The sequence below is a fragment of the Calypte anna genome, chromosome 14 (assembly GCF_003957555.1).
Source record: "Calypte anna isolate BGI_N300 chromosome 14, bCalAnn1_v1.p, whole genome shotgun sequence".
Classification (NCBI taxonomy): Eukaryota; Metazoa; Chordata; class Aves; order Apodiformes; family Trochilidae; genus Calypte; species Calypte anna.
The window spans coordinates 5,794,765-5,819,439 of record NC_044260.1 but is presented as its reverse complement, the minus strand read 5'-3'; the positions used below and the strand labels follow the sequence as shown (position 1 = coordinate 5,819,439).

The window sequence follows — 24,675 nt, the reverse complement described above, 5'->3', positions numbered from 1 at the left end:
ACAGCTTTGAAACTGAAGATCCAGAGGAAATTAATCAAATTAATCAAGCAGCTTAGGGAATTTTACATTTGAGAGTCCTATGTAGGAAAGCTGCCCAAGTTTCTCACTGGTCTAGCTCATAAATGGGTTTTAGTCTCTACATTAAAGTAATGGGAATAGAGGCAGAACAAGAAGAAAAACAGAAGACAAGTGGAAGTGTGGAGGGCAGAGTGCCCACTGGGACATCCTCATGAAAAGAGAAGTGGAAGGGAAAGTAGTCAAATTGGTTCCAGAAACACAGAAAAACATTATTTTTACAAATTGGATTCAGGAAGACAACACAATGCATCTGCTCTGACTGCTGCCTGGGATGAAACACCAGAAAGCTCTCACCAATGCTGTGTTCTCCTATGTGTAGAAAAGCACTGTGATGAGAGCCAACCATGTCACTCATTCAACTGGAAAAGGTTATTGGGTGGGAGACAAGCCTTGAAAAGCCAGAAAGACAGACACATGACTGCTGATGACCTTCCAGAAGTGCTGCTGCATCCCAAAAGCAGGGACACCCAGGCCCATATCTTCTGCTCCAGTTTTGTGCCACTGATGGTCCAGCCCACCTCAGATATACCTTCAAGCCTGGATAAAAGCAGACTGCCATCAAATTTTCACCTGTCCAGCACACAGCCCAGCCTGAGCATCAGGGAATTGATTCAAAAGGTTTCTTTAGCCCTGAGGACCAGGTCAGAGTGCAGGCTGCTCTTGCTCTTCTGTGATTTCCCCATGAGGACTCTCATGTCTCACTTTAAAAAGGAGAGGCAGAGCAACCACATTCCACTGGTTCCATTACACCACATCCAAGGCTGGACTGAAAAGCCCTATTTAAATGTCCAAAGCAGCATAGTACACTATATAAAAATTGTCACATTCTTCCCATCTTATTTACCTGGGTACTTTTCTGGTTTGATATACTCAGAGTCATCACTCTGAGATCTGTCCTTAAGAATCACCAATTTTTCTCTCCATGCCCCACAAGGAAGGCTGAACAGAAGTTATGGCACGATTGAGGATAATGTTAAGCATTTTATTCCTCAAGCACTCTGAAAACAGTGCAAAAATTACCATTTCTGTGCCTTAAAATGTGGGCAGCAGGTGCTTCCTCCATGAAGAACAACCATAGTAAAAAAAAAAAAAAAATCCCTTTAAGGCATTTAAAGCCTTGCTGAAACCCTTGGCACTCAAGTGATTTGCTAAAATATTTCACATACAATAGAAGTAATTTCAACATACCATTCACTTATGTTTAAGGTAAGCTCTCTGCCCTTATAAGGCTCAAATCTGGAAACTCTGAATGCTGTTATCAGGTCAGCTCAGTGGTGAGTGCAACACCACATATGGGCAACAGGTGAGGACGGGAACCCAAAACCTCAAAGAGGCTCCCTGAAACCCCTGGAAGAAGCATGAAGGGAGCAGAAATCTGGCACAAGTTCTTTTTTGTGGGAGAAGAGACATTTTATGGATGGAGGTTTTATGTGGATACATAAAAAATATATGGATATATAAATTATATAAAATATATGGAATTTTTATATATGCCCTATAGTGCATACAGTGAAGTAGCAATAATAAGTTTTTGAGCAGTTATAACACATAGTATTATTTAAAGGGAAATTAAAAGTGTTTATTTCTATTGCGGCCATTCAGAACTTCTTCTGTTTCTCCCAGGGGCATTTAAAAAGAATTTATTTTAAAAAAAGATAGTTTTTAAATGTCTGCCTTTGTCAACAGCTGCATACCCAGAAAGCTGCCTTCCCATCTGTTTCAGTACTCAAGACAAGGTAAGAGGAAATCTCTTTCCAAGTGCATGGGATGCTGGTTTTCTGCATTTGGAAAAAATATCCAAAATTTAAATTCTAAATAGATTTTCAAAGACTTGACCAGAATGGTCACATTCATTTGAGATACACTCATTTGTGACAGGACTCAAGCTTTAGATACAAGAGACAGTCAAACCTTTATTTTTAACTGTGTTTTTCTCGCCTTCTGGATGAGTCTGTTTATATCCCCACTCTGATTCCTGGAGAAAGTTAATATATTGATATTCACAAATCCAGTTTTGAAGCTAATTAGACTATGACTCAGATAAAACTTCCTTATTTCCCTGGAAAAGAAGAAGAAACACCAATGGAGCTCTTTTGCCAGAAGAAAACTTTCTAAAATTGCCAACAGATTTTAGAAACTGTGCCACATTTTTGGTTTCAAATCCTGGCACCATTTTGCAACCCGTGGTTTAAAAGTAATTTTTAATATATTCTTCCATCTGGTTTATACACAGCATAATGACTAAAGACCTGTGAAAACACAAGGGAAAGAAGATTTTTTTTCTTTCCTTTTTTTCTTTTTAAATAAATTTAGGAATCACACACGCAGGAAAAAAAAATGTGCTTTTTAGTGTCCCATTTTTGTCCAGATGTCAAGTATAAGGGCAGATCATATCTGACTGTATCTGTGCAGCAAACTACAGAGGTCACTGGATTTTCTTAGAAAGTATTTATAAAGCCAAAGGAAAAGGCATTTGAGCCTTAAAGCAAAGCCTTGATTAAATCTTCGTAAACTGTTTATCACAGCATATCTTTTATCATATTTACTTTCATCACTTGCCATTATTTGTAAGGTTTTATATTCTGTTTGCATCCTGAAGCTTCAGCCAAGCCAGAAGTCCCCTTCCTCCCCCTCTATAGGCACTGCTCAGATGCAACATGAGACATCCCCTTGAAGAGCTTGGAGTATAAACAGATGAGACAGATGATAAGTGGAAAGGAAAGCTGACCCAGAAAATTGGAATGATGTCTCAAAATTATACAGCAGGTCATCAGTACAGCTCCTTTCTCCCATATATAGTACAATATACCAAGGGTATCTTGCTGGGATTCAACTTGCCAGTTTTTCATTGACACCAATCTACTTGCAAATGCCAAGAACATTCCACTGGGAAAAACACTTTTACAATTTTTTTTGGCTTTAATTCTTTTTTTGGTACAGTTATTTGGTTGCTGGTATCTGTATTAGCCTGCCTGCAGCAAAACCACATTCTGATCTGAAAAAAATATATATAGCAGTCATAATATGCTGACAACTTTCTGTTGTTTTCAGTAATAGCAAACAGGTTAGCAGTAGGCTTGAAAGGCCACGACTAAAATTACTGTGTTATTAAGCTAAAAGTGCTTTTTACTTTAAATGCATTCATAAAAAAGAGGACAAAGCAGAAGTTGAACAATCAGAAAAATAAAAAATAGACTTTGAGCCTTTCACAGCCAATCTGTTCTGCTCCCACAAGGAATGTACAACTAAGTGCTACCCCAATGCAGCTGAAGTCCCATCTCCTCTCCAGATGTCCAACTTTTCTTGCACTTAATTCTGGTCAGACTGATGACCAGACCAGAAATAAAGGAAAGGAAAATTGAAAAGAACTGTTATGCCTCCCTCCCATGAAGAACATCCTGGGGGGTACGAGGAGATAAACAGGGCCCTGTGGTCTCGACATGAAAATCATGTAAGAAGCCAGCTGCAAGTAAAATGATTTTCAAAAGTTGGCAACAATCCATCTATATAAATACATTCTGATGGTCAGATGAGGGATATGCTACCACACCCAGAAAAAAAATATGGTCACTTCTGCCTTACCATCACACCACATAACATCCAGCTGTGGTACAGAATGCACCTTTCTTATTTGAGAAGCAGAGATAAGCTGACAAATAACTGACCCTAAATCAGTCCCTTCCATTGCAGTATTTGGGGACTTCAGCTGAAGCCTCAAGGAAAGGAGAAATCCCTCCCTCAAAGGGAACCTGAACCTTCAGCCTTTGCTGTAGGACTGGCCCCATACATCTACAGCACTGGCCTGGCCTGGTGATGATGCTCTGTAGGCAAATGGAAAGCACCCTGAATTGTCAAATTCTTTATTTAGTTCTCTTAGGACTGTATTGAAGAACAGATACTCAGGAATTTGGATGCCAGCACTAGATGCACAGCTGCAGAAATTATACTTGCTGGCTTTTTTTTCCCCCTTAAAATGAAATCCAAGTACTTTATTGCTGGCTGATTAGCCAGAGCTCATCTTTGTTACAAGAAGCCCCACGCAGCCCTTTTCAAATACCTCATCACACAGATGGCTTTTACAGAGCATCCAAGAGGACAGCACGTTTGGGGTTATTCTGGACCAACAGCAAGAACATTTATAGGAGCTTTAGGAAAAAAATAAATTACCAGCCAGTCATCCTTGTGATTTTTTACATCCCATTGGACATCCCATGGCTGCCTTCATTAGGAAGTAGGCAGAGGCAGAAGGAAAGAGTATGTTGCAGACCCATGGTCTTTTTTATCTCCTAGGTTGTAACTTTACAGAGTGATTTACTTTTCCCTTTCTAAAAAGGGACAAGTCAATGAACATATCAAGATCAACTTAATAGTGTGCAGCAGTTGACAGACCACTCTTTTTTCTTTTTTGACATAGCTGATACATTCAGCTATCTCTCACTTCATAGTAACATTTGCCACATAGAGTTCAGGATAGTATCAGATTCTCCTCTTCCAGTATCCTGTGATGTGCATTGCACTACTAAGATTTTAAATAATCTGTACTTAAAGAAACTGGTCTGCCAATTACTGCTTCCTGCAGGTGGCTCTCACTCCAATTAAATTTTATTCCTATAAAAGTAATTACTGATACCTTTTTGGGCACCATCATATTAATAGATGTGTGAAGCAGGAGACAAGTTTTATTAAGGGTCCAGTTTTATTATTTCAAAAATACTTCTTGTTATTCTAACTCTGCTCCCTGGAGCTAATTGATTAATAATAATTGCCAATTGCATTTTAAATTTTAATTGTGGCTTTGGCTGACTGGAGTAAATGATTCCCTAAAGCTATGAAACTACTCACAACTATTTTGAGTATTTGGCCATCGGATGAATAGTTTGGGCATAGCTGAGGCAGTGATCAGCAGTGTTAATTTTCCCAGATCTAAACTTTATGACACAGAGAAAACATAAAACCTTCATTTTGCATCTCTGACATGTCAAGAACATGGTCTGAATGGAAGAAGATGGGTGAGGACAAAATGCCTTTCCTAAATCCAGGAGGTGAGTTAAGGATGGGATGCCTGGGCTTAGAGCCAGGCACTAGGAAAGGAGTTTGGAGAGCAAGGGGAGAGCAGACTTCAGAGGCTGAGAGGAAAAAGCTCCTCCTCATCCTCCTTTAAACAAAGCCTCACTGCAAATGAAATTTTATGAAAATAAAATAAATAATCCCTGCAATCTGCTTTTAGTTTAAAAATATCAAGAGGTAGTTTGTCAGGCTACTCCTATGAGAAATGAATAATTTTAATTATTCTGGTTTTACTTGACCTGAATAGTGCACAGGTTTCCCTCAGGACAAATGGAAAAGGTGAAAGTGATTGTGTGAAGGGCTGACACTCACAATGCACTCAGGGAGCAATGAAAGTGTCAAGATACAGTCCTGAAGCAGCCTGGCCTGTATTAAGAAAGACTTCTGCTTCTGAATTTCCCTAAATCTATTCCACAAGGTTTCTAAAAGTCACTTCAGATTAAATAATATATTAAAGATGCTTAATTATTCAATTAGATGCAACCTCTTTGGAATAATACTATGGGTAGATGAAAGTTGGATCCCAACAAGAAATATCTAATGGCTACATTTAATAAACTCTTAAGAAAATTAATTTAGACTAAATTTTATTTTACTGGAAATGAGAGTCATTAAGAAAGGATGCATTAAATTTTCTTAACTAGGCTTGGAAATAAAGATATTATTTTACAGGAAAGAAACCTTAACTATTACTACCCCAATAGTTATGGACTTAACACAGGTTAATTACACAGGTAATAGTGTTTTCCCCATCTGAGGAAGCACTTTACAGCACAAAGGTTAGTCACTGCTAGTACAGTTTACAGCTGCAACAACACATACATGAAAATTTAAAAGGAACCTTTAAAAGCCTACTAAAAAGAATTATAAATGAATATAAACAAATAAAAGCAAACTAAATAGAAAAAAATCAATTTAGCAAGAATGCATAGGAACCCTGCTCAGGCAAATGAGAATGAAATCTTAAGAGCCACCAATCTCATCTGATACCAAATCATTGTGTGACTGAGAACAGGAATTCTGTCTGTAACCATCAGCTGCCTAACTGAAGAATTTTTGTTCCTAGTTTTATTAACAGCAAGCAAGTGGAATAAAGAAGCTAGAAAGGTCTGGAATGCTAATCCATACATTCCATACCCACCCAGAGATCAGTATAGTTTCTAGTGGCCTTCAGGAATGTCTTGAGATGCTACTTTGGAAAAAACCAAACGTGCAAACTCCTCTGACAAAATAAGGAATAAAGAAAAATCCTTACAGGTCTGTTGGGACCAGACATTGGTGTAGGGCCAAAGAAAACAAAGCTTGTGTTCAGATGAGAAGAAAGTTCTATTTAGTTTCTCTCATGTCGTTTTCTTTAAAGGAATCCTTCTGATAGTGCAAGGACTTTGGTGAGCCACAAACTTCATCATTGTTTAATTTACCAATCTGAAAAATGGGGTAATATAAAAATTTCTCAAAAGCTGTCATAACAAGAGAGAATAAATTCTTGTCAAAATATTTTTCATTTATTTTGTCAAAATACAGCCATGATATGCTATCAGGAAAGGTATACTGGAAAAGCAAATTACCATTACTATGACAGGGAAAAGATAGAGAAAATGTTTTTTAAAAAACAAAAAAAAAGTGTTTAAATATGGGGCTGGTTGGTTGACAAGGTATTTTTCAGCTGATCCTATGAATGATAGATGTCAGATGAAAGGATTTGTGAATCCATGTTAATGATGCTATTAAATCGAGTCTTTCCAAATCAGAATGTTTGAAGCAAATGCCCAAGTAAATATTTTGACAGCTTTGTTTCACACTGAAAAAATAGTAGAAGCACAAAGAGACAGAAGGTTTCAAAGTAAATCATCTGCAGCTTTTCCTGGAATATGCTTTGAGATGTGTACTTGTGACCTTCCATAAAATTAATTCAAAGATTTAGAAAGATGAATGATTTGATGTGATGCCATAAAGCAGGATTAGAGTTTCCTAATCTATTTCTTCCTTTTTCATAAAATTAGTGACCATTTAAGGTTATGAAAATTAAAAGAAAAAAAAAACCTCTTTCCTCTGCCATAAACTAAATAGGACAATGAGCAGATTTTCAAAGATTGAACACTTACTGACACTGATGGAGACAAGTTTAGCATGGACATGAACTTCCCTTGCATTCTCCTAATGAATCACATAATAGTGCTGAGCAACGGGGTAAGAAAGCTACTCCAAAACCATTCCCTATGGAAAGGAGTTTATCCATAATAATAATAAACTATAAGGGGTTTTCTTCAGGGAAAGTAGTGTCCATCTGGCTGTTTTTCCAAAGCTCTATTGAATAAGTTGCATCACAAGCATTTACTAATTTGGCTGGTAAATTAAGCAGTTGTTCCTTGTTTCTAAAACTTCCTACTTTCAAATGAGCTGAAAATACCACTGAAATATCTGCAACACCTGAGGACTTTCACATAAAACTAAGTTTAAAAATCTTAGAACCTGACATTTCAGAATTTTCAAAACAATGACTGCTTTGTTTCTAGAAACCAGAGTTGCTTCACTCAAGCAAGATAGAAAAGGCAAAATATATGCAAAAATATTTGTAACTACCTAGGATCTTCACAGCTTGATACACCATTATGGAGAGGCCTTGCTAGATATGACTGAAATTTAAAAAAAAGTTCTGTCCACCTGGAGCATTTCCAGGATAGTATTACAGACACCCAGAATATATTCCTACAGTTCACTTTCTTCCCAGAAATTCATGGCAAAAATAGCAAAGCCTGGTTCCGAGCTACTTAATGTTGATTTTTGTTCTTTGTTTTGTTCACTATTTTTAGAATTATGTAGTAAATAATGCTGCTATTTTATGTCAGCATTAGCTTTAACTGCCAAGTTTATCTCCAGTAATAGCCAAAGAAGCTTCGGTGCCTGTCCTGGCACTGGAAGCAGAAGAACTTAAAAACCAGGTCCATGCAGTGTCTAAGCTCATTTGTAGAGAGCCGTGACCTCTTAATTCAGGCTCATCTGGGTGTTAACCCCATTATTCAGGTTCCAAACCTGAGGCACCTTCCTCTGCTCAGTGCACAGGGATCTCCTTAACCACCTGTATTGTGCAGCTGGACTTGCACAGAAGAGCTGCAGACCAAAACTGATCAGTCTGGATAGCTCCAGCATTTTTAGGTGGGAAGGAGATGAGATATATGTAAGGAAGAGTAATGTGCATGAACTCTCTAAATTAAAAGATGTTAACATGTTCCTTCAGCAGAGCAGCAAAATTGTTGCCTTAGAACCATGAAAAGCAGCGAAGTCACCAAGGACTTAATAATGGTTTAAAAGCACAATATGAGATCCTGTGGATGTCATGTGGGGGCTAGAAAAACACTGGCATGGCTCCAAGACACTTCTGCATATCACTTGCCACCAAGATGCAGAAAAGTGAATCCAGAAGTCAATGAGTGTGTCACAGGGACTGAAAATCCCCACGTCAGACTGCCACCAGACATCTCGATGAAACAGGCAAGAGCTGTGTGGTGCTATTACTGAGAGTGTAACGTGACATTCACAGAATCCTAAATGCATAGTTTGAATAATCAGATGATAACAAGAACACTAACAGCTGGAAATGTAGATTGTAAAGCTGACTCTGAAACTGCAGGGCATCTGACTTGCTGCAGCAGGATGAGAAGCAATGTCCCTTTTGCAGTCAGTGAAAAATACTTTATGGCTATAGTTGACATGTTCATGCCAACAGTGTCATTAACACTGAACTGAGTAATTGGGGGGAGAAAAAAAAAACAAACTAAAGTCTTTAGTGTGCAGCAAATTAAATGTGAAAACTCAATGTGCTATAAAATGTATTCAAAGATGAATCCAGTGTTGTTGCCCATAAATCAAAGCCAGAGTGCCAGTGAGAAGGATGGAATCACAGACTCCCAATCCCTTCTGTGTGAAGGTAACACTGGTAACTCCAGTAAAACAGTGTGTTTGCTTCCAGGTCCTGCGTTTCCAGAATGAACACAGATGCAGAAGTTCAAAGGAGAACAACAGAGCACATCAGTGTCTGGAAGGACTCACAAAAGATGGAGGATTAGGGATGTATCACTTGGGTGAGACTGAGAAACCCACACAGCCAGGTGAAGGATGGAAACACCGGGACAGAGAAGTTATTTACAAAATGGGGGGTAATGTAGTGATTTAGAAAACCTTGCTCAGTAACAGCTCTAACAAAGTAGAACAATTTTTCTGCTTCATGTACCCCAAGAGTAAACTTTGCCTTCTACAGGAGATAATATGCTTAAGTTCACAGAATAGCCCTAAGCAGCACCAAATCTATAGAGTAAATAGGTTCTCTCTCCACCTACCCTCAATGGGAATAAGTGCTGGTGTTCCAGCACCCTAAAAATAGGAAAGGTGTGGGCAAAGCTCTCCACAGAGAGCTTTGTGGAGCTTCTGAGTAATGCCAGGCTGCTAGGGAGCTGCAAACAAACTGAGGTGGCTGCATCACATGCTATGGGGTGCTGGAGTTACACAAGGGAGTGTAGGATAATAATAATGATAAAGTAACTCCCCCTTAATGAGATGAGACACTTTTCTCTGCCACAAAGAGAGACAGTGGCTTCCTTTAGAATGAGGAATATCTGTCCAACCATCACCATCCATTAGAAAGCAGTCAGACCCACTGATTTAGGTCAAAAAGAGGAATCCCATTTAGACACAAGTAAGGCCCTGGCAGAAATTAAAAGACAAGCAATATAGAGAGTTGGAGAAGTGCTAAAACAAATTCACTGATCTCTAAAGTATTAGGAAAAGTGCAAGCCTTTGAAATAAGATAGCAGCAAGTGCCTGCCTAAGTCCACATAAAATATAGCTGAAAAACAATGCCAGATGTAAACTTATCCTGCATCTAACTCTCTGGATTCATGAGGTTTCTTATGGAACTAATGAAGGTGACAAAATTACTAAAAGGATGTATGAATAGATTAACTACACCCATAGCTAATGCTTTCCACAGAACTTTTAAGAAAATAGCCCTGTGATTCACATACTATTGCATTGTGCTCACATACTATTTTTGCCACTGGCTAATTGAGATTTAACACTAGAAGAGTTCTCTGATAGTTTATGAAATTCAAGATAACTGATGAGCTTTTATATATGCTACACCTCCCCAGCAGGAATGAAACTCATTCTCCATCCTGGAGGATGGATGAGGGAGAAATTACACTAAATGCTGATGTTTGCTGCTATTAAACCCAAGGAGTCATTTTCTGGAGGGAGAACAAAATACCTGTGTATGTTTACAAATCTAGTGCATCAGTTATTTTAATATCTAAAAGCTTTAGCCACTGATAGTGAAACATCAGCACCAGAGCCAGCTTTGAAATTATTAAAGCCCAATTAGCAATGAGAAAGACTTAAATAAGTTCAGAATCAAACATTAGAAGTCATCACTGACCATAACTAAAAAATATTCAGACTGTAAGAGGAAAACCAGCTTAAAAATGTTATGCACCAATGGAGCAAACTAAATCTGACACCAGCACACTTAATGTGCTTTAAATTTAGAAACTCATTTTCAACATAATTGAGCGTGGCTGTATTTGTGCAGAAGGTCTCTCAGCATAGTCCCAAATGTGGTAGAATGAATGGTTTTGTGATTTCCTGGAGGGACAACTTCATCTCAGCTTCTCAACCACCAATCTCAAGTGCTGCTGCCTTCTTTAGGGCTCAGGACAACCTTTCACTTGTTCCTTCAGAAATCAGAAGCTTTCTAGATGCTAACACTGAGTGAACACTAAGCTACCTATTAATGTCCTTCTCCAGTTGGCCTCTCTTCCAGTAGGTGCAAAAACTTTATATAATTTATAGGTGCTATTTTTATTTATATTACACAAATCTATATGATACATTGAATACAGAATCACGTATTTTATAACGGCAAAATATATGCTTGCAGCAACACTCCTTGATATTTGTATTCTTCAAAAGACAGAACAATATTTCAGCTTTAAAATCTCCTGTGCTTGGTGCTGTTTGTAATAAAGTTTGACCCAGGCCTGGGATCTGTTTCCATTCTGCAAACACAGCAGATAAACAATCGCCCTGGGTTGTCCTCTGCTTTCAGCAGCACTGTCACTGAACTCAGCAAAAACCACTTCGTGTTCTGCAGAGTCAGGATGTTTCCCCAACCCATGTGAAATTCTGCCTCTCGTGTTTGCGTTTCTGTAACGTGCCCTTGCTTTGTATTATTCTTATAAGCATCTTTTTTTTTTTTTTAAAGAAATCTCTGACATTCTCTGAATGTCACCCGAGCTGAAATTAGGGACGAGGAAAGTAAGATCTCCAGAGAAAACTGGAGAGACAATGCCTTGGGAAACACTCCAGTGACAGGTGTTACTTGGATGACAGAAATCATTACAGAAAGAAAAGAAATGTACCCTGGCAGCTGATTTTTAAAATACTAACATGTGATACATAATATTGCAGGGCTTAGGTAATTCACAGCAATAACATATGATATTATCTATTACTTATACCTCAGATGACATCAGTTCTGTATTTCCAGATGCTTTTAGTGACATCTCTTCTGATCTATTTCTTTGATGAGTGATAGAGAAAACTGTATGTGCAGATCCATATAGCAATGAACTTTCTAAGCCAAACACAAGAACAGAAATATTTCTAGAAGAGTGGCTTGCCAAGATGAACAAGTTCTACCAACATCTTAATACCACAGAGGTCAGTTAGATTATAATTAAATCTAATTACCATCCTCATGAATTGCAACATCTTTTCATTTGAAGGCACTTAATGATCAGAGAAAAAGATGAATTTTATTTATATTTTTCAAGAACCCACTTACCATCCCAAAGAAAAAAGGCACGTCATCATTAGAAGGTAGAGATTTCTGCAGTTTACCAACCACTAATGCTTCCTCACTTCTGTTTTTCCCTATTCCTTTGCAATAATTTTACAATGTTTTTTTTTTCCTGTTCAGTACCCCTCTGAATTTTTTTTTTTTAAATCATTCCCCAATTTCTTGTTTTCCTTCTCACAGTTTTATAAACTATGCTTTTTTTCCTGCTTCCTTTCTTACTTTAGCTATGTATTTTTAATCTTCTCTGTATCTTCCTTGCTGCTCCCCCAGCAAGCTGAAGAACCTGACTCCAGCAGAATTTCTTCTGTTTCCACAGGCAAGATGTGGTTGCTGTGCTAGACAGAACTGCACTGGGAAACTGCCTGAGCTTATCTCATCGAGGGAAAAGGTGAGATAAAAACTGGTGAAGCAAAGACTTTTTCTGTTTTCCCCCTTTCCTTTTCCCACAGGTTAACAGAAAGCGAGAGCAGAAAAAACCAAACAGGAGCCATTTGGCTTTTTCTCTTCTATCAGGAGTGAAAACTTGCTGCATGCTCACCCTAGTCTCAAGCAAATGAGCTGCCAACTTCACCCATCTCAGGGGAACCCCTTGGGCACCCTGAGCTCTAACTGGGGGCTGCACTTCAGGCCACCACCTGCTGTTGGATGTGGCCATCCCATATGCATAGGGAAAATAAGCCTCTCTCAATGGTACTGGAATAAAATTGTAATTTGACCTCCCTGGATGCTGGCACAGCATCAAAGACTATTTGGTTTTTAGACTAAAATAACAAATCTGGAAAATCAGAAGAAATGGCACACTGCATCCAGAAGTATTTAATCCTGGTGAAGAATTTAATTTACAGAAAAGATGATTCTGCTTTCTGTGGGAACCACTACCTCTTGTAGTCTGCATGACCTAAGAAAGTCTACTTTTCCCTTGCATTTCTAAAGTCTAGGTGAACCATAAGCACTGAACCATAACATTTTTCTTTTAAAGTTATCAAACAAAATTTCTCTAGAACAAATCCAGTATTCTCCTGTCAATGGCTATAGCCACATACATTTGTGCAGCAAACGGTCTGTTAAGAAATAAAAATCACAGTTTTAGTTATCCTGTGGTGCTTCAAGTTCCACCTGTCCTACAGGAGACTGACATGTCAACAGAGAGTTCACTTAGCAACCCCTGTGTCATGGAAGGCTTTTTATTGTAGGTGGGGCAAAATACAAACCCACAGCACCCTTCTGTTGATTCCCAATTACATTAATCTCTTGCATCTGTAAAATGAATTTATCCTCCCACACATCATTCACACCTGTGGTCCCACAAAACACACAGACTAAAATCCTTGAGCCCCTGAAGTTCCTGGAGGTTTTGCAATGGACTTCCAGAGGTTGGATTTCAGTTTCCTTTCCCCAGCAAATACACTATTTGTCTGATTACCTTAAATCCAGTTGTTTCTTTTTCCAGTCTGTCTGCACTGAAAAAACATCTGAGGTGTAAGAGGATGAAGATGTTTTTCTGTAATTTTCAGTGGTGCCAGAAGTCTAGAAGGGAGTCTATGATTATGTTTACTTGGCAGTTCAGCATTTTAGGACTATCCCTGCTAAGTCTACAAAATTCACATTGTCTGTTGCTGAAATAATCCCTCACAACCAATTGCTCTACCTATAGCCCTTGGACTCTGTGTATTAGCAGACCAAATGACACAACAGGCTTATTACTTCAAGGTAATTTCATACAAGTTAAGTAATGAAACACTAGAGTCAAACTGGTTCAAATCTTAGTTTAAATATAGTTTATATTCCCTCTACTAGGAAGGCAAAAATCCATACAGATAAGAATAGAATAACAGGCAAAAACCCACAGCTTGTTCCTTGGCTTTCCAAACCTGAAATCCATTATCTAGAGATCCACCACTTACCAGCACACATACCAGGGCACAGTCTTGAACAGATGGTTCAAAGCTAGCTGTCAATCTGTTTGCAGTTCAAAACAGCAGTGAACTACTCCAGCTGTTTTCCAGATCAAAAATATTATTGTCATTTTGCTATCGCTGCGTGCTGAGGGTTATGTAACAAAAATGCACGTGTCCCTCTGCCTGGAATGCAATTAATTTCCTCCCTCCCCACTGAGAGCAGTAACTAACAATTCCAACTGTCTGGATGCTTCAGTTTTGAGCACAGCCAGAGATGCAACCCTGGAATTACTCCACGTGGTAACCCACTATTTGTGACATGCCAGTCTTGTGGAGGTCTTACAGACAGGGTATATACTTTGCAGTTTGAAAAAAAAAATAAGTCCTATCCTCCTGTTTATACATGACCTCCTACTGTCTGTAGGGTACTATGAATGCTCTGCTGCAGCTCTTCAGTTTAACCATAGATTTTGCTTTAGGTTGGCATTTTATGTCTTCTAAATAAGTGTGCTAACTACATGAAGCAATTGCTTCAGAACTGAAATCAGCAGCTAGACTTGCTGTATACTTTGGTATGCAAAAATCAAGCACTGCATACTATTAAATTTAAAACTGTGGTATAACCCCATCTTTATTTACAAATACCCAAACATCAGGCAGGCAGTTAAATTCAGACCCTGTAATGCTTCACCACTTCATGCAATTTGCTTATATAAAAGAGAGCAATTGGAATGCCTTTGCTTAGGAAGAGTGCTCATGAAAGAAAACTCATTTCCTCAGTGCAATTTTCTCTGCAATGTGTCTTTCACCTTTGTAAGTACAGCTAACCCAGAAGTATTTGTATATCAGCTACAAGATCTTCAGGACAGGAGTTGCCAGTCTATAAAATGTTTGCACCTCTCTCACTTGTTCCTGTGATATGAATACAAGGGGGTGAGCAGGTATGCAAGGGCGTCAGCTGAGATGAAACATTAACTTACTACTTAACTGCTGCAATTTCCTTTAATGTGTTATTACTTGGTTCAGCTTGTTCTGGATTTCTGGCAGGGTTTACAGCTAACTTCTGGAGAGAGCACCTGCAGTGGTGTTGCCATCCTCACCTGGTTAAATAAGCCAGAGCCAGCTCGCATCCCGATGGCTTTTTGGGCTCCACCTTTTTAGTAGAGATCCCAGCTTCCCTCAGCAGCTGTTTTTCCTTCTTCTTGCGCTCTTTTTTTAATTTTCTTTCCAGTTTCCTCTTTTCCTCTGCAGTAAGTTCTTCCTCTTCTTTCGGTGCCTGAAACAATCAGCATTCAACAAAGTGTCTATAGGGAAGTGAGCGAAATTTATATACATGCAATTGAAGTGCACAGGTAATATTTAAAACCAGAAACTTTAAGCATTATGATGTTACTGTTAACAAGACTTCCATCACCCCTCTACCCCACCCAGTTCACAGAACTGCAAACACTGCACCTGCAGAACTCTGTAGAACTGCCCTCTACAGATGATCACACTCTTAGAGATGGTTATTCTCAGCACCTCAGGAATCTGGGCACTTTCTGTCTGTGTATTAAACAGTACATCTACAATTTGTTGTGCTCTTTCCTTAATATCCTTAATTTTAGGGGCTGTTCTGCAACCTCACAATGCCCTAGACTGAAAAAAACCTCTATCTGCCACGCAGCAGCTTCACCTCCATCATGCCAAAGCAGAAGACTTTCATCCAAGACCTCTTGGAGATCCTTTAGCAACCTTGTGTGAATGTACACATGATTTTCAATCAGCATTTACACATATACCTCACAGAGAGCATCCAAACCCCTGTGTACCTTGGGAAGGAGGAGGATTTTGAGCATTTTTGTGCTACCTCATAGTTGAAAACTGAGAAACGAAAACAGCACAAAATCCTGCAGACAAGACTCCTACACTGGATGGATTTTAGGTATTTCCAGGTCCAAGACTGAAGGGCTGGTGGTAATCCTTAGCTTATAAAATATCTAACTGATACACTCATCAAATTTTAAGGAACTACTGCATCTTTGCCATTTCTCTGGGTCAGGCACTAGGATAAACTGAAGCCTAAATGTATGCACAAGGCCCATCTAAACATCACCTTCCCTTCCAAGCTAAGAACTGAAATATTACAGCAAAAATACTAGAAGTTTTCACTCTTGTGATGAGCTCAGGGCTTCTAGCCCTGTGTCTGTACAACATCATCCACACACAGTGCTAATTTATATCTCTTGCTGACATTCAAGCAAAGAATGGTTAAACCAGACAATACCTGAACAGAATCTTAATTGCCAAAGACACCTGATGAGGACCAAACATTTCCTGAGTGTCAAACCATATGTCATCTAAGTTTACCCTGACTCGTCTTTTCAACTTTCTATTTTCAAAGACAAAAAAAAGGGTAAGAAAGCAGAAATTAGAATAAATGGGAATGAAACAGTAAAGAGGATGTGTTCTTTTTGTTTAAAATACATTTTAACTGTTTTTATGGAAAAGACAGTGCCTATGTGCAAACACATGCAAAAAACCCAACATATGCTGCATTTGTATAGAAGATGTTTCAAAACTCACACTGAGAATAAAATAATATTTGGGGTGAAGGTAGGTACATAATTGTTATACAGGAAACAACATTTTCATTTGAAAAGCCACCCTGGTACTTACTAAAATAACAATCCAGGCACACAAAGCCCAGGAAAACACTGAGGGTGGTCATTTATAAAGTGTTTGTAAAAGATTACTACAGCAGCTGTCCAACAGACGACACACTACAGTTAATCTTCTTTTAAAAATAATGTAATGAATTTGTTTACTTTTCTGTGAGCCATGAAGCTTTCAAATAAAGTGACTGTGGCACATCATTAGAGTCGGTCTGATAAAGAGGCCTCTGCTTCTTCATACTTACAGTAAATGCATATCTCTGCACCTTCCCTTCCCCCCCACATTCCTTGCATTATCCAAAAGCTTTTTATCCCTCTCCCTGACTGTTCCATGAAAAACAAAACAAGTTGCTCCCTCCTTGTAGGTCCCAATGTAAATACCAAGCCCTGACAACATTTGTTTCCAGCATCGCAATGGATGCACCGTGGGCAACTGGAAACCAGAGCTTTGTTCTCCCTGCAGGGCTGGAACTGCCCTGGGCATTAAAGAGTCAGGATTTACAGCTGGAGGCACCTTCTACTTGCCCACAGCACTATTCAAAGAAAATCAGATTTATCAGGCTTCTCTTTGGGACCCTAGGACATGTACTGTGAAAGCCCTCAAGTTTACAGCTCCAACAGCTTTTCTGGTTGCAACTCTACTTTTCATCATCCCCATCAAAATGATTCATCTAGTAGGAGGTTCCACAACATGGCCTTGGCTGCTTTTTGATTTGAAAGCCAGAAGTTTTATGTGTTTCATAAAATACCTATGTTTGATGGGTATTCTTCACTGAAGCTGAGGGCAGTTCTAACCCAATTTAAAAGAGAAAAAAAAATAAAACAATCAAAATCAACTTTTCCCAAAACCTAGGACTCAAAACAAACCCAAACCTTTCACTGGAATTTAAAGCTGAGCTATATTTATTTTACCTTGGATGATCTGTTATGATACTCTAGTGATGGATCTCTCCTTTCTTTAAACCAACAACTTTATTTTTTAATTTCATTTTCTCTGAACCATTGGTGTGACTGGTTTTCTGAAAGATGTGTCCAAAGTTTGTGAGCCATTCAATTTGAGACTTTTAGTATTACACCACTACTTGAACTTAAAAAACCCAACCAACAGAACCTCATTGTTTTGAGGTCATAAACCTTCCACGTTGTCCCCTCTCTGTTTATGAAGTGACATCACAATTTGTAGTGCTAAAATTTAGCCTTGACTACAGCATTGTAAAGTCCATATTTGAGTGTGTCAGACACTTGTTTATTGATGTGAGAAATTTAAACCACATGCATACAGAAAAACACAACACTTGCTTATTTGCAAAGCCTGCTGAGAGCTTCCACACCACCTTGGCTCATGGGCTCATTAGATCTCAATCTAAACAAAGTCAGGGTAGGTCAGTGCACTTGAATGAATGACATTCAGAAGGGAGCCAGTGGGTTTGTGTGATTAAGGAGGTGGGAGTCTTCCACTTGGAAACTTGCCAGAAGGCCTGAAAAGGTGCTAAAAGATGCCACATTCTGAATAAAAGACAGACCCCCAAATATTTAACACTTAGGCTCATAAAAATTCATCTCATCTTAGCAATGGTCTGGAGATGTGATGTCAGCTTGGGCACCTCCAAGCAAATTCCCAGAGTTCACACCACGTTATGTCAACCTGCATGCAAACCCCTGTGACTGCCCCTACAGAGCCTTTCACCAGTACCAGGCTCCATATTTCTGAGTTCTGTGCAAACAAAGCAATGCACTGTAAGGAGTCAAAGGCATCTGATTCAAACTCTCTGGAGGCTTCAGCTGTGGCAACTTTTAGATAGCAGTGAAAGTTTTCCATTATTCTTTGTAATCTTAGAAGCACTGCACAAATTTAAACATTTTGTGAGTCCCCAGAAATCATGAAAGGAGCCATCTCCAACTGAAGTAAAGCATTCAATAGTGTAAAGCAGTGCTGCCAAGCAGCTCAGAACAGAGAAAAGTAACTATAACTCCAAGAGAAACTGGAAAGGGCAGAATGATGTACCCCAGGCAGCATTTCTTGAAGACACCTCACCCTTTTTTCTGCAGCAAGTCACAAAACCAAACAGATCTAGTTTTTCAGAGACTGCAGAAGTGATTATACTGCCAGGGGACTACAAAGAGCCAGAACCAAGGCATCATGAACAGCATACTAATTCTGTGGTGTTTCAGCAGAGCAATAAGTACATTTTTAAGTTTGTTTCCAGATTCATAGTTGCCCAAAGATCCTTAACTGCCTCATCCTTGAGTAGAATTGAAGACATCTTCTAAAGGTTTTGTTCCTCCTTTTCATGTGTCACTCTTTCAAAGGCTGTTACATCTGCATCCCTAACTCTCAGTTGCCAGCACAGAATAAAGCTGACAAAGAGTCACAAACTCTGAAGAATTGCCACAATGAACAGAATACGCATTTATTATGATTTTTTTTCTTTGAAATTCTCTTGTGTAGGTCTGAACTTTCTGCCTGTTCCAGGGCTCAGCTTTGCTGCCAAACCTATAGCAGTAACCACAGTCCAAGCCACAACTCCTCATTTACTACTTATTAGTGCCAGTGAATCCAGCTCCTCCAAAGCAGAGTAGGCTTTTACCCTTTTCTACCAGCCCAGCAACACAAGTTTGTACAACAGCAGAGCAAGCAACATCAGAAACTCAGAGGGATAAATTACAATTTGACTAACAGTGACAAACCTATAAAAAAGGTGTCAGATTTTCAACCCCCAAAGAGAAAGATGGGGAAATGGATGATACGGCTTCTTTCATAGTAGGAGCATTGTATTGCCTTGTTTGTTCATTAAGCTCGTGTTATTTCATAACTTTTAATATAGAGAAATGTCAAAGGAGGCTTTGTTCACTGACCAAGAACTGAGGGGGTGCTCCCGACCTGTCACGTCATGGCTTCTGCTTACAAGTAGCCTTTTGCGCCAGAAATGCTCCATGCATGATCTCAGCATGCAAAACGCTCCTGTTTCTGTCTTACACAATACATATGAACCCAGATAAATAACTGGCCATCTGCCAGCTTGAAAAACAAAAAGCAGAATCTATAAACACAGTTCAAAACCTACAAAGAAGAAAGACTGGCAAATCCTTAGATGCGAGGTTCATAAAAGAAAGATTGACAAATGATTTACTATCTGAGGCTTGCCAAAGAACTGTGATGCCTCTACAGCTATAGAATTTGCATAAAATATTTCATGGTCATACTAAATTTAAAGAACGATTTTCTATCATTTAACACCTTATGAAAAGAAGTATGACCAAGGAGGGCATATGAAATTTCTTTACCATGCAGAAAGCAAATTTTTAATTAAAAGTAGCATTTGTAGAAGTATACCTCCTTATATCATGTCTGTAGCACTTACTGCTCACAGAAAAATTAAGTTTTCATAAAAGCTAGGTGGCTTTAGAATCTCAGCTCCTTGTAACAAAAACACTGGAAATAACTTAAATTGACTTGGAAAGGTTTCTATAGATGCAATCCAGGCAGAAAAGCCTCAAACAAGTTCTGCAGGATGCCAGATTTAAATAAGAACAAGGTTTTTTATCTTTCTGTTCCAGGAAAGGATTCTTTGAGTGGCCATGTTTTTGTTCTGTTTTGCTTTTTAAAAAGTGTCCTTATGTACACAGCTATGGTATCTCACAAGCACAAGTGATCAGGTAGCACCCTAAATCTGCAGCTGTAATTTAGAATAGCTGCACCTTCATTAGCTTGAAACCAGGCTTCATTTAAAAATAAAGGTTTCATAGATTTATATCCAGTACTAAAGAGCATATGAAGTGTTATCATTGGGAACTGCTGAACAAGAACAAATGGAACAATTTGCTAAATTAAATGAAAGCATTTATAGGCACACAGAACAATACAATGTACAGAAACTAGCTTGGTGAATTCCAGTTTCTAGTTTGTTTGCTCCTACGAAATACACACTGTAGCAGATTAAGTTCTACGGCATAAATTAGTACCATATTTTATTTCTCTTTTTTCTCCACCAGTATCACAGTTCTGAATACAACAGAAATATTTAAGCCACCACCACAACTGCTGGCTTGGGGAATGCAGTTTTGCTTCATTTGCAACTACAGCACTGCCAGGAATTTTCACATATTTGTTGAAGGGTTTTGCTTACTCCTCTAATTAAACCACGTTAACCAATCAGGAGGAGATGGAATTAAAAAAAAAAAAAAAAAAAAAAAAAGGAAACCCCACGGATATCATTTGTATCCACATCCCTGTGGCTTACACACAGCCCTTTTAACCCCTCCCCAAAAACACACAGAGGAATTTTAATAGAAGGAGCACCAGGCTGTCACAGCACTCGGTGTTTTCATCACCACCAAAGTCGAGCTCTTTAAGGGTGCTGACAATTCCTTCCAAAGCTTCAAAAGGTTTGGGGGCTGCGAGAAGAGGTAGAAGCCGAGCGTAGGCTGGTTTGAAATCCTCATTGAAGAATTTAAAAAAAAAAAAAACAAAACCAAAACCAACACAACCCCCCCCCCCCAAAAAAAAAAATCCCAACACAACCCCAAACCACGAGCTCCATCTCCTCCAATGAAAGAGGTACCAGAGGGTGTAGGCAGGTTGCCAGGCGAGCTCGGCAGCGTGACCGCACTGCATTGAGTTTCTTTAATGAAAGCCAGGAAAGAACACATTACACAGTGTTTCTTCTGCGAGCCAGCTAGCCTCCAGTGATTGAAATCAATAAAAACAGTCGGCAAGGGGCCCAGTGGGGGAAGAGAGAAATCTCCACTACAGCATTCAGTTTGCTTTCCACTTTCTCCCTCCCCCGCTGAAGTTAAACTCTGAAGATCACCCTGAGAAGCTGCTTCGCTTCCAGCGCAGGGAAGACGCTGGTGGGGATTTAAAGGAAGCGAGCGCTTCCCTTCGCCTCCCTCCCTCCAGCTCTGCCCCCAGCCCGAAGGAAATGAAAAGCTTGTTTGGAATTTGAATCCTGCCTGGAAAAAACTTCATCGGACAAGTGCATCGTCCTGCCTTTCAGGAAAGGGGATGGATTTTACGGTTAGAGAATGCTAAAAGGTGAGAGGGGAGAGAAAAGCAGGAATCGGATTCAGACAGAGCCCAGGTCCAGGCTAGGATGTCCAGCACGGCAGAGGGGACCTCTGAAGCTGCAGGAAGGGCTGCAAGCAACTGCCTGAGATTGGGACGATCCACATCCTAAAGCGACCCAAATATTCGGGGACACGTGACCGAGGTGCCGACCCAGGTAGGCAGAACCTGCTTTTAACAATTCCCTGCCCCGCGTCCCAAACCCCCCTGCCCCAGCCTCCTGACTGCCCCATCCCTGCCCGGGTTAACACTAAGCTGGTCCTGCCTGGAAAGAGTGTAGGGTCACTAACCCGCACTGAACTATAAAACATAGACAAAAGGCCTTTGTTTAACATTTTTTGCACTGAATTTTCTGGTTGACAAGGTAGGACGGGGCCATTGCATAACTCCAGCTCCTCCAGGGGAGCTCCCAGTCCAGGAGGGCCCTCTCGGAGTAAGGAAACCCAACTGACACCACAGTGTGATCTGAGAGAGAGCCAGTAATGAATTTCTAATATGGTCCATATTTATCTATTTTATTTATGTATTTTAATCACCATAGCAGCCACATACAGTACATACTTGGAGCGAGTTCCATGTGCTGATCTGTACCGGGAATTACAGCAACTTCCCTGCACAGGGACCAGGCTGATTGTTTTGTCAAAAAAGAACTTTGCAATTACTTGTTAATACTGCCAAGGGGGATTTCTGGCTCGGTGTTTAGGAGTGACTGGCACAGGTTTGCCCAGCACACACAGATTCTGCCATTCCCCCCAGGCATGCAGTTTTTATACAGAGACCCCCAGACACACGGGATCACAGATGTAGATCACATCCTTCCCAAGATTTTGGCCAGCTTCAGATGATTTATCTAGACTTCAGTGAGGCACGGAGGGTGAAATCAAAGCCTGCCTTTTGCAAAGCTAGCAAAAAATGAGGGCAGCTGGATCTCTTTCCCAGTAATGGCAGGGATTCCCTGGGACAGACAATAATTAGGTGCCTATGGAGCAAGAGCAACCACACTTGAGCCCTCTGTGCTGCCCATCATCAGATGTTGACAGCAACACACATGGGCCCTGCCAGAGGGAGTGGGGGAGACTGAAGGACTCCAGTTCCACTCAGGACCCCCAAGAAGATCTTTCTGCACCTCATTATCCCATACCTGTAGGATACAAACAGTCTGGATGACTGATGATAAAAGAGACTTCCCAGTGTCTCCTCCATTTCAGTACCACCAGACAGAATGCAAGAATTCAGTCCAGCAAGTGCATAATTCTGCAGGTGCAAATGTTCTTCTTTCTTTGGAAAACGTGCCCTTTTAAGGCTGATTTTATTATTTTCTCATCACATGAAAATAAAACTTACCCAATCACCTAAAGAGTGACCTGGAGAACACCCCCATGACCAAAAGTAAAAATGCTATTTTTGCATAAAGGCTTAAGCATTTTTAAAGCATGAAATGTTCTGATCAAGCTACAAAAATAGCTGAGGCTATATTTAAATAGCAATAAGTTTTTGCACCAGGTTTTTTTTTTTTTTTGGTCCAGTTTTGAAGTGTTGAAATTCATAATAGAAGATGGCCCTGAATGAGTTTTTGGGCATACCTACAGACCCAGGATTCACCTCACTTTCCACAAAATCTGTCCCATGTTTTGCCTCCCCCCTGCACAGATCATTTGCAGAAATGACAGCACCTTCACAGTTCAGGGATCACTGCACTCCCTCCCACATCAATCAACAAGGTTGTTTTGCACTTCTCTTGGAGCTAAATTTACCTTTATGCAAAGGAACTCACCGAGGTCTTTACTTCAAATTTCAAACAAAGAAAGCTGAAGTGAAGCCCAGACAATGTGTATCAGTGGTACTGAGTCATTCTCAAACTCAGATAATATTCCTCCTCATTATTCCCTCAGTAGAAAATAGGAATATTATCTCCAAAGCAGAGTGCAGGGTATTTTTGCTCATAGAGATGCATTTTTCAGAAGCTAAGTGGTATGATTTTCCACAGCATTTACTGTTAATGGAATGTGTTCTTCAAACACACAAACTACAAAAAAAAGAATCATGTGTTTTCTTATTCAGAAGACATTTTGGCCCAAAACAGATATTGTAGCAGTCATAGCACAAGGCAAGCCTTAGTGAAGATTTTCCTTGATGCCAATGCTATTAAAGGAGACTCCCTGAACAGTGACCCTCTCCTTCTGCCTTTAAACTATGGATATCTGGAAGAATCCCATATGATTTGCTGAGTTGGACACAACAAAACAAAACTGATGGGAACCTATTCTTCCCATTTCTGGTAGTCTTGCTAAGTCTTAAATCATCGGGAGTATTCAGTCCTCAACAGCAGATCACATCAAGGGTTCCTAATAATTCATACCAATTGTCCTTAAAGCAACATGTGTTGGTAAAAGAGCTTCTGGAAAACAGTACATAAGGTTTTGTTAAAGTCAGAAGTATAATAAATGCCCTTAACAGTGGAAGGACAACGATTTTTTTTTCAATGTCATCTATCTAAATCTTTATGAAGGTAAAGATCTGGGTTCTACAACATGAGTTGAATGGCTGTTCCAAAAATGCTAGAATTCAACAATAAAATATCAGGATTTGCTAAATACCTGAATTGTCTATCTGAAGTGAAATAAAACACTTTTGTTTGCATTGGCAGAAAAAAAGAGTTGCCATTCCTTCCAAATGAACATGATCTGACACTTCTTGAATACTGTAAAGCTTAAAGATAGCTCCTATTTTATTTATACCAGCAATTCATGTTCGCTGTACTAAATTCATTCAGAGAATATACAGTTTCCTCAGTCTCAAACTGACAGCTTCTCTTCAATGTACCCATTCTGACACAAAAATGAACATACAGTCGGAGAAGGTGCATTTTCCCTTATCTATGAGAAAGACTAGTTAAGCAGAAGACTAATAATTAAATAAAAAATAAAGGGTTTTCCATCCCTAGGAAAGGCATTTTTTCTTACAATTCAGATAGGAATCTCTATGTTTTACTTAAGAGATTCTTTGTTAAAAACAAAAAGGATATGAAAACCCCTAAAAACCCCTCATATCTCTTTCCCA

At 39.4% G+C, this 24,675-nt stretch overlaps 2 protein-coding genes across 2 annotated transcripts in view; one reads left to right on the top strand and one right to left on the bottom strand.

Annotated features, from left to right (window-relative positions):
* The window catches only part of C14H7orf50 (chromosome 14 C7orf50 homolog), a 47,162-nt gene that overhangs the window by 8,489 nt on the left and 13,998 nt on the right, over window positions 1–24,675 (bottom strand). Inside the window, exon 2 of the mRNA XM_030459503.1 lies at window positions 14,997–15,172. Coding sequence (XP_030315363.1) covers window positions 14,997–15,172 — 176 coding nt within the window. The remainder of the gene's footprint in view (window positions 1–14,996; window positions 15,173–24,675) is intronic.
* Window positions 21,158–24,675, top strand: part of GPR146 (G protein-coupled receptor 146) — a 50,067-nt gene continuing 46,549 nt past the window's right edge. Inside the window, exon 1 of the mRNA XM_030459501.1 lies at window positions 21,158–21,772. The gene's annotated coding sequence lies outside the window, so the exon portion shown is untranslated. The remainder of the gene's footprint in view (window positions 21,773–24,675) is intronic.